Source organism: Sorex araneus, chromosome 3, assembly GCF_027595985.1.
Source record: "Sorex araneus isolate mSorAra2 chromosome 3, mSorAra2.pri, whole genome shotgun sequence".
Lineage (NCBI taxonomy): Eukaryota > Metazoa > Chordata > Mammalia > Eulipotyphla > Soricidae > Sorex > Sorex araneus.
In genome coordinates, this window is record NC_073304.1 from 219,238,687 (window position 1) to 219,248,840 (window position 10,154).

General features: G+C 50.1%; 1 protein-coding gene across 1 annotated transcript in view; it reads right to left on the reverse strand.

The window, feature by feature from the left end:
* The window catches only part of DNAJC7 (DnaJ heat shock protein family (Hsp40) member C7), a 42,260-nt gene extending 32,106 nt beyond the window's left edge, over window positions 1-10,154 (reverse strand). Inside the window, exon 1 of the mRNA XM_004608773.2 lies at window positions 9,868-10,154. Coding sequence (XP_004608830.1) covers window positions 9,868-9,944 — 77 coding nt within the window. The 5' untranslated portion in view covers window positions 9,945-10,154. The remainder of the gene's footprint in view (window positions 1-9,867) is intronic.

Below are 10,154 nucleotides of genomic sequence, written 5' to 3' on the forward strand. Positions count from 1 at the left end.
TTAATCTACTTTTGCTAAAATTACAATGCACAAAATGATCTCTTCTGTCAGAAAGGAGAGTTTAGGGGTCTTTGATTTTGAAGGCTTATTTTATTTTCTTACTGTCAGGAGGCTAACTTATTAATAATATTTTATGCTATCAAAGTCATATATCCTGTATGTGTTCCTACTGTATTTAATATTTTCAAAATGCCACCCGTTTGCCATGATTGTGGCACCCATTTTTGTTTTTCTGCCAAATTTACTAGTTGCCCTGTTGGATTTAGAAAATCCTCCACCCTTCAGAATCTATGGGATCTAAGCCAGTCTCCGAGTAGAAATTCCTTCCTCCTTCCCACAGTCCAAGACCTCTTGTCCCCAAAGGCATGTCACAGGGCCTGTTCCATCTTGTACTCTCTCTGACCTTCACTACAGAATAAAGTAAAGAAAGCCGAGGGGCTTATCTTTTGTTCATTTTTTTTCTTAATCAAATATCAATTACTTATTCATCTTCTAACATCCTTATTTCTTATTCATCTTCTAACAAATCTAGAGACAGACACAACTACGCAATTTAAGATTTGTATTGATTGGATCAACTGAAACCCTACACAGCTCGGAAAATTCCAGATTGTTTGCTAAATGCAAGTTGCTTCATACTGGGTAAAACACAGGCTTCAAAATGATCCAGAGAAAACTTGGTGATAAAGGTGCTACCTAGCATCCTACACCAAATTTCTGAGAAACATCCCAATTTCTCTCTCTGAAGCACAAAGGAAACACCCATCCATCCCCTAAAAGAGGGAAAGAAGATGAAGAAAACCCACTGACAGATGAAATTGTTCTGAACATTCAGGGGAAGCCTCATCAGGGACGGAGCCAGAAGGGACCAAGAAACGCCCGCTGAAGTCCCAGAAGCCTAGACAAGGCAGCAGCACTCTCTACCGCTCAAGCTGGGAAGAACAACGGGCAGCATTTGGGAGCTGGCGAAGTTCCATGCAGTGGGGGAAAACCACGAACCAGTCAACCAGATGCAAATGACAGAATACTGTAGGTCCAATTTTTTTTTTCTTTTTGGGTCACACCTGGCGATGTACAGGGGTTATTCCTGGCTCATGCACTCAGGCATTACTCCCAGTGGTGCTCGGGGGACCATATGGGATGCTGGGAATCGAACCCAGGTTGGCCACGTGCAAGGCAAACACCCTACCTGCTGTGCTATTGCTCCGGCCCTGTAGGTCCAATTTTGAGGTGATTCCTAAGCACTGCAGAGTGTGACCCACACACACACACACACACACACACACACACACACACACACACACACACACACACACACCAATTCCTCTAATGGAAACTGAGGCATCCACCTATCTGCCTAGTCTATTCTTTATCTCTGGGTAGAAGAAACCTGACTCAGAGCTGTTTCTGAGAAGCTTCCCTGAAACTTGGTGAAAATGAGTCACTGCTTTTGAGATGTTACCCCCCAAACCTACAATTTTCCACCCCATGCTTCCCCATTCTATGACATGCCCCCACCCGAACTCATGGAGACGCCATAAGAAATTAATCCCCATCATGTATGGTTCCTCAAGCACTGTCAGGAGTGATCCCTGAGCCCAGAGCCAGGAGTAAGCCCTGAGCACTGCTGGGTGCCTCCCTCGACCCCCCCCCCAGTAAAACAAAACAAAAAAGTAGAGCTGAGGAACTTTAAGAAAAAGGAGGCTGCTGGGGGAGGGGGAGAAGAGGAAAAGAGTGGGGAGCCTAGACTGTCAGCCTAGACTGTCAGGCTGAATTTCGATCCCAAAATTCTTTTGGTGTCTTAATTTAACAGGTGATTAACTATCTAAGAGCAAACTGCCCAAGGAAAAATGCTCAGGTCAGAAACTAGATCAAGCGACCTGCTAGCTTCTCACTGCAACCCTGACCAACCGACCCACATCCCCAAAGTCATTAGAAACACATGGGAAAGTCACACACCAACAGAACACAGAGTGTTAAGATCAGATTTTGAAAATAAAATACTCTGCCTCAACCATTCATACCACTGCCAATGGTTGGATAAAGCAGAAAATGCTTTATCAGGAATTGTTTTGAGCTGGTTGGGGCAATAAAACAAATTGTTAATCCAACCCAAGATATTGAATCCTGTCCTTTCTTACTGCTGAGATTCATACAGTTTGTTTCGTTTTGTTTTTGCTTTTTGGGTCACAGCCCAGCAGAGCTCAGGGCTCACTCTTGCCTCTGTGCTCAGGGATCGAACCTGGGTTGGCCAAGTACAAGGCAAGCCCTTACCTGCTATACTCCAGCCCCAATTCAGACAGTTTAAAAGAATACCTGGAACGACCTCTAAGCAACTTCCACATCACTCAGCACTGGAGAAAGGAAACCAAACATTAGTGGAGTAAGAGAGAAATACACTCTCAGAGGGACGCTGCATCAGACAAGGCATCCAGGCCACGGCCGACCATTGTTACCCAGTCTTCTAAAGTCTCAGGAAAAGAAAGTAAAGGTAAGAGCCCAGTACTCAGCTTTCAAAAAAAAAAAAAAAAAAAAATTTAAAAACACCAGCTTCAATGACTAATCTGTGATTGGCTGGAATGTACAACAAGGCTCTGCTTTAAGCCAATCAGAGCTCTGGTCGTTAGGAATACACTAGACCCTAGAGTAACTGACACTCAGTCCAACATACCATTAAAAGTATTTGATTTATCTGACTGGATGGGAACCTGAATTAAAGAAACAGACTCTACCTTTGCTCCAGTTGTGAGAACAATTTTGCCATGTTATTATCAGGGTTTAGTTAATTTACTGGAATTCAGGAATCTGTATCCTTATTTTTCCTTCCCTTAACCATGACTCCTTTATCCATTCTCATTTCTTTATATGGCCCCATACAAGCTACCCGTGGTTTATATGGCCCCATACAAGCTACCCGTGGCCTATCTGATATGCCAAAAATAGTAACAAGTCTCACAATGGAGATGTTACTGGCGCTCCAGCAAATGATGAACGACGGGACAACAGTGCTACAGTGCTAGGTAAAGTATATCAAAATGGTAACTTTGTGCTTTGATACTTTTGAGTTTAAGGTCAAAGGTAATTCTCTTGCAGCCTGCAACTTACTGACATGTCTAGCTACTGCTCGGGAACTTTACATGAAAGATTAGGGGATCAAAGACCTAAGAACCTAAAACAGTAGAGGAGGGCAGGGGAAAGGCATCCCCACAAGCTCTTCAATGAAGCAAGATCATCAACTTCAAATTATCTCAAAAAGGGCAGAAAGATGGGGCTGGAATGACAGCACAGCGGGTGGGGCGTTTGCCTTGCATGTGGCTGATTTGAGTTCGATTCCCAGCATCCCATATGGTCCCTCAAGCACAACCAGGAGTAATTCCTGAGTGCAGAGCCAGGAGTTAACCCCTGTGCATCACCGGCCGTGACCCAAAAAGGGAAAAGAGAGAGAGAGAGAGAGAGAGAGAGAGAGAGAGAGAGAGAGAGAGAGAGAAGGGACAGAAAGATAGCCTACAGGCTGGCGTATTCCTGATGTGCAAGAAACGGGAGTTGGCCCCTGCAGATCCTGGTTCCCAGAGCACTTTATTCAGGGAGTAACCCCTGAATAAAGAGAGGAGTAGCTCCTGAGCACCCCTGGGTGTAGTCCCTTAACAAAACAGACCCAAGAGGGTCGGAGTGATAGTACAGCAGATCAGGCACTTGCCTTGCATGTGGCTGACCTGGGTTTGATCACCAGGACCCAATATGGTCCCCCAAGTCCACCAAGGAGTGATCCCGTGAGTGCCTAGCAGGAGTAAACCCAGAGCACGTGACCCAAACACAAACAATATAAGCCCCAAGACTTAGCTACTGAAGACAAAGAGAGCCTAGATCAGGATTTAGTGCTCCCAACAACATAAAGAAATGAAAGGCAAGCAGGGGCCAGAGGACAGTCCCAGAGCATCACCGGGTGTAGCCATGCCACCCCCACCAACCCCCACCTCTCCGAGGCAAACCGAATCCACAAACGGATTCAATAGCTCAGTTCCTAGACTGGGTCTAACTGTATGCATTATTTCTTTATGTTTGTTGTTTTTGGGTCACATGCTGCAGTATTCAGGGGTTACTCCTGGAAGGGCTTAGGGGACCATATGTGCTGCCAGGGACCCAACCTGGGCCACTGGCCATGTGCAAGCTAAGGGCCCAACCCGCTGTATTATCACTCCAGCTCTGTGTTCTTTCATTCCATCTGGAAAACAGATACACGGAAGTTCAATTATCAGCTCAAGGAATCAGGTAAGGTGGCCACGCTCCTAAGCGGGCAGCTCACATGGGTTCTTCGAACCCTCACTGTCCAGTCACAACAGGTACAGATGGAGAAGACAAATGACTTCTACCGATAAACCCAAACTCTTCCGTTTTAGTACAATAAATACTACCACAGAAACTAAGACCAACAGAGACTAGCACACATCCAAAAGAACAAAAGCAACCGCTGTTGGAGAGGATGTGGGGAGAAAGGGACCCTTCTACACTGCTGGTGGGAATGCCGGCTAGTTCAGCCCTTTTGGAAAACAGTATGGACGATTCTCAAAAAACTAGAGGTTGAGTTCCCATTTGACCCAGCAATACCACTGCTGGGAATATATCCCAGAAAAGCCAAAAAGTATAGTCGAAGTGACATATGCACTTATATGTTCACCGCAGCACTGTTTACAATAGCCAGAATCTGGAAAAAACCCGAGTGCCCTAGAACAGATGACTGGTTGAAGAAACTGTGGTACATCTATACAATGGAATACTATGCAGCTGTTAGAAAAAATGAGGTCATGACATTTGCATATAAGTGGATCAACATGGAAAGTATCATGCTAAGTGAAATGAGTCAGAAAGAGAGAGACAGACATAGAAAGATTGCACTCATCTGTGGAATATAGAATAATAGACTATAAGACTAACGCCCAAGAATAGTAGAAATAAGTACCAGGAGAATATTTCCATGGCTTGGAGGCTGGTCTCTCATTCTGGGTAACTCAGGGAAGGGACCACCAAGTAAAATGTGGTTGGAGGACATGTGGGGGAAGGGTGAGGCGGGTGGAATACAGACTAGAGACTGAACACAATGGCCACTCAACACCTCTATTGCAAACCACAACACCTAATCAGAGAGAGAGAACAAAAGGGAATTCCCTGCCACAGTGGCAGGGTGGGGTGGGGGGAGACGGGTCTGGGGAGGGGGGGAGGGATGTTGGGTTTACGGGTGGTGGAGAATGGGCACTGGTGAAGGGATGGGTTATTGAACTTTGTATGGGGGAAGCATGAGCACAAAGATGTATGGATCTGTAACTGTACCCTCACGATGACTCTCTAATTAAAAATAAACTAATAAAAAAAAAATAAAAAAAAAAAAAGAAACTAAGACCAAGTTCCACCCCAGTCCAGGAAATGGATACTGAGTGCCTTCCCTCTAACAAGTATTCACGACTAGTTAACCAGTCAGCAACTTCCCAGAAAACAGCAGCCTTGGGGCCAGAGAGAAGAGTACAGGTGAGGAGCTTGCCCTGCATGCAACCAACCCGGTTCCACCTCCTGTACCACATAGGGCCCCCTGAGCTCTTCCAGGAGTGATCCCTGAGCAGAGCCAAGAGTGAACCCCAGGAACTGCCAGGTGTGGCCTAGCAACCCCCCTCTCCAAAACAACCCAGAAAATATCAGGCTTAAATAATGAGCTGATACGTAAGACCTCTAAAATGTCCCCTGGCTCTCGAGTTGCCTTCTTCTTCTTCTTTTTTTTTAATCTGTTCTGGGGAACAAAGAGAAATAATCTTCATGTACAGAATTCTTAATCTATTTTGGAATGTCAACTAACACATTTTTCATTTTAGCCTCTTGCCTACTATAGGGGCATTTTTTAGGAATTTTGTAGGACATGTGATTTTCCACTTTCTTTCTTGGTGAGAGATGGAGGCTGAGGATATATAACATAGTTACAGAAAATGTTGCAACCAGCGTCTTGAAAGTGCCCCATCCTCTGCCCTGTGGGGCTGTAATACCTCTGCAAGCTGCAGCAGCAGCAGCAAGACCTGGATGCAGGAAAGGAACCCTTCCTGATTGGATTTCACAAAAATCTACCCAAGAGACCTATCAGCTCCCCTGTCCCCAGGTGAACTGCGAGTGGCACTGTAATAATGAGACACAAACTTGGTGAATTGATTAACCAAATCAAGACAGTAAAAGGCATTAATAGGAAAGTTCCTATCTCTTGCCCCTGCTCTGGCTACACAGAAGGGTTCCAGGATTCATGAAAAGTCACTGTTACTGTCATCCCATTGCTCATCGATTTGCTTGAGCAGGCACCAATAATGTCTGATTATGAGACTTAATGTTACTTTTTTTTTTGCATATCAAATACACCACGGGTAGCTTGCCAGGCTCTGCCGCGCGGGCGCGATACTCTCGGTAGCTTGCCGGGCTCTGAGAGGGGTGGAGGAATCGAACTAAAAATAATTATTGTGGGACCAGAGCAATAGAACTGCAGGTAGGGCTGCCTTGCACACACTGATCTGGGTTCGATCCCCAGCATCGCCAGAGTAATACCTGAGTACAGAGCCAGGAGCTACAAAACCTACTCCATTTTGGAGTTAGAAAACCAGATATGGGGCCAGAGCATTAGACAGTGGGTAGAGTGCTTGCTTATCTTGCATGTGTCCTGACCCAGGTTCAACCCCGGGTACCCCAGAAGGTCCTAAGAGCCTCCCCAGAAGTGATCCCTGTGCACAGAGCCAGAAAGGAGCCCTGAGCACCACTGGGTGTGGTCCCCCCTACAAAAAAAGGAAAAAGAAAACCATACACAAACAAGGCATTTCTTACAGATCCAATTGCTTATCTCCTTTTTTTTTTTTCCTGTTTTGGGGCCCCACCCAGCAGTACTCAGGGGCTACTCCTGGCTCTGCACTGAGGAGTAACCAGTGGTGGTGCTGGGCGACCATAAACTGTGCCCAGGAATCAAACCAGTGTCAGAGGATGCAAGGTAAGTGCCTTAATCCTTTAAGTAAGTACCTCAAAATATTCCGATGAATATGTATAGCAGTCTATACCAGAATGCAGGATGTGTGTGTTGGGGATGGGGGGGGGTAGGGTCACACTGGGCTGTGCTTTAAGGCTTAATCCTGGCTCTGCACTCAGGGATCAGTCCTGGCAGGACTCGGAAAAAATACCCTGTGGGATGCTGGGGATGCGGGTGCTGTGGATCAAGTCAAGCCCGCCACAGGCAAGGTAAGTGTCTCTCCCACCAGCCCCAGAACACAATCTTTGTACTTAAATTTATATTCATTTATTTTTTCTTAGAAGCAGGTAAGGTTACTTTTTTTTTTCTTTTTGGGTCATACCCAGCGATGCTCAGGGGTTACTCCTGGCTTTGCACTCAGGAATTACTCCTGGCAGTGCTTGGGGGACCATATGGGATGCTGGGGATCGAACCCGGGTCAGCCTCATGCAAGGCAAACGCCCTACCCACTGTGCTATCGCTCCGGCCCCAGGTAAGGTTACATTTTAAGAACCAAAGTGACAGTGAAGTGAGTAGGGCAGGAGTTTGCCCTGCACATGGCTAACCCGAGTCTGATCCCCGGCACCCCCCAAGGTGCCCTGAGCCCTCAAGGAGTGATACCTGAGCACAGAGCCAGAGTAAGCCCTGGGCACTGCCAGGTGTGACCCAAAACCAAAATAAAATAACAACCACCACCAAAAGGCATTTTATAACCAATACCTTTTTTCTTGTGGGGGGGCAGGGGGGCAGGGGTGGGGGAATGGTCACCTCCCAGAGGTGCTCAGGAAACCATGCAATGCCAGGGAGGGAGCCAGGGCTCCTGTATGCCATCCAGTCCTCTGAGCCATTTCCCAGGTCCCTGTAATCTCCCTGATTTTTTTGAACTGCTATCAGACAGGCTGGTTTTGTGGGACTCAATGTGGTCACGTGACAGTGTCACCTGCTTTATGTTTCTTAATATATCACATCCGAGTACTCTAATTTGATGGTCCACTATCCCCTATAGCTAGGCCCTTCTTTGTTCTTATTTAAAAGCACTGTGGCGGTCACAGCAGGCACCTCTGGGGGCCATGCCGAGCCAAGGATCAAACTTGCCTCCCCTTCCCCCCAAGGTGCATGCTGGGCCACCACAGGGGCCACCTCCTTGGTCTCTGGATTGGGCGCTTTCTTTTTTCTTTTCTTTTCTTTTTTTTTTTTTAAGGAAAAAGACAGGTTTTGCTCCAAAACCTAAGTGGGGGCAATCCCTGGGTCAGAGATTTAAGCTGAGGAGGAAGTTTCCAGAAGGAGCATCCCATATTTACATCACAAAGAACCACTGTGTTCTTTCCACTCCCAAGTGAAATAAATCCTTACAATTCAATGCAAGTAGGGAAAAGTTTCCTGCCTTGCACTTTTCCTTTCGTTTCTGTTTGAATTGCTGTGGGGGTACACCAGGTAGGTGATGGTGGGGGGAGGGATCAAATCCAAGGCCTTCGCCTACTTGGGCGACATTCCAGCGCCATGAGCAATTTCTCTTGAAATTGCTTGGTGGGGAGGGGAGAAGAGGTTCCGGACAGTGCTCTGAGGGGCCTGGGAGCTACTCGAGCCAGACCTGGCCCAGCAGACATGCGGGTCAATGCGAGGGTCCTAGGAGACGGAGCAGCGCCCCCCGCCCCCACCCAACTGTAATTCCTAATGATGCGGATGGCGCTTAATTCCCCACACCTTCGCTTAAGGAGGAAAACCGCAGAGCGAGCCCCGCTGCCTTCTCCAATCCCCCCTGGTCGTGCTCTCCCGGCGGGTCCTCTGGGCCCCCAGAAGCGGGGGGTGGGGTGGGGGGGAGCCCCGCTGGGGCGCTGGCAGCAGGCAGCACCCCCACCCCCACGGGTAATGGTGCAGGCGGCCTCCCGGGACGCCCCCGTCGTTCCCAGGGCGCAGAGGGGTAATCTCGGCCGTTCTGCTTTCGGACCTCACGCGCTGCACCTCCACCTCCGCTCCCCGCAGCTCCGCACGCTGCGGGCACCCCCGAGCCGAGGAAGCACCATATGGGCGCTCGCGACGTCCAAACCCCTTTCTGTTCACTGCTCTGGGCCAGGATTAGGTCACACAGGACACCCCAGCCCGCGTGCCACCCCCACCTCCGCGAGATCCGGAGTCCAGAGTGTTCTGGAAAAGCAGCTCCGACCCGGTCCCCAGCGGAGCCCAGCGACCCAGCGCGGCTGCTCCTTCCCGAGACTCGGACCTGCGCCCTGTCCTGGGGGATGGGGTGCAGGAAGGTGGGGGGTGGGGTGGAGGGCGCAGCGTCGGACGATCGGGGCAGGCGCCGAGTCCCTGATGCAAACCCGAGACTTTTGCAGGAAGGGCCGGGGACCGCCACCAGGTCACGGAAGACGTGGTCGCCCCGGAGCCGGACTCATGGGTGCTGGGGTGTCATTACCGAGCGAAGGGGCTGCGGGAAACCGGGGCTTGGGGTTGCACGGGGCTGAGGCAACAAGGCCCCGAAGTCGACCCGGGAAGACGGGGTCGCAGGGGGGAAGGGAGGAAGTGACCCCGTCGCCGCGCCGCCACCCCCACCCTCTTTGCCGACCCCACGAGAGTCCCGGCCTCTACCATCCGGACGACCTTCCTCCCCGCCGCCTCAGCCAGGCTGTCCTCGGGGCCCGGCCGGGCGGAAGCGGGAGAGGAGGGCCGACCTCCGCGAGCGCCCCTTGAGGGGGCTCCATCCGGACTGGATCTCACAGGGTGAAGGTGGGGGGTCGCGGAGGGCGGGGCAACGCCGCCACAGCCAGTGGCTGCACCGTGGCAGGGCCGGGTTTCCCGGAGCCACCGAGCCGAAGGTCGCTCCTTCCAACACCCCGCCGCCGGGTTACCTCTTGGCTTCGTTGTCGTCCAGCAGCTCTGGCTCGGTCGCCGCCATTACCACATCGCACTCCGCGGCAGCCGCCATCTTACCGCCGGGACCAGAGAGCCGGGTGGGAGGCAGGCGGTGAAGAGCACTTCCGGCGGGAGCATCGAGCAGCTCCGCCGCGCTGCGCCCAGAGTGGCTCCTGTGAACCCGTCTACCAGCGAGAGGCTCCGCTTGGGGCCAGAGCGGCCTCCCGTCCCCGGAGGTCCACGGTGGTCTCCGCGCCGGGGCGGGGGCCCAGGGACGGTTCCT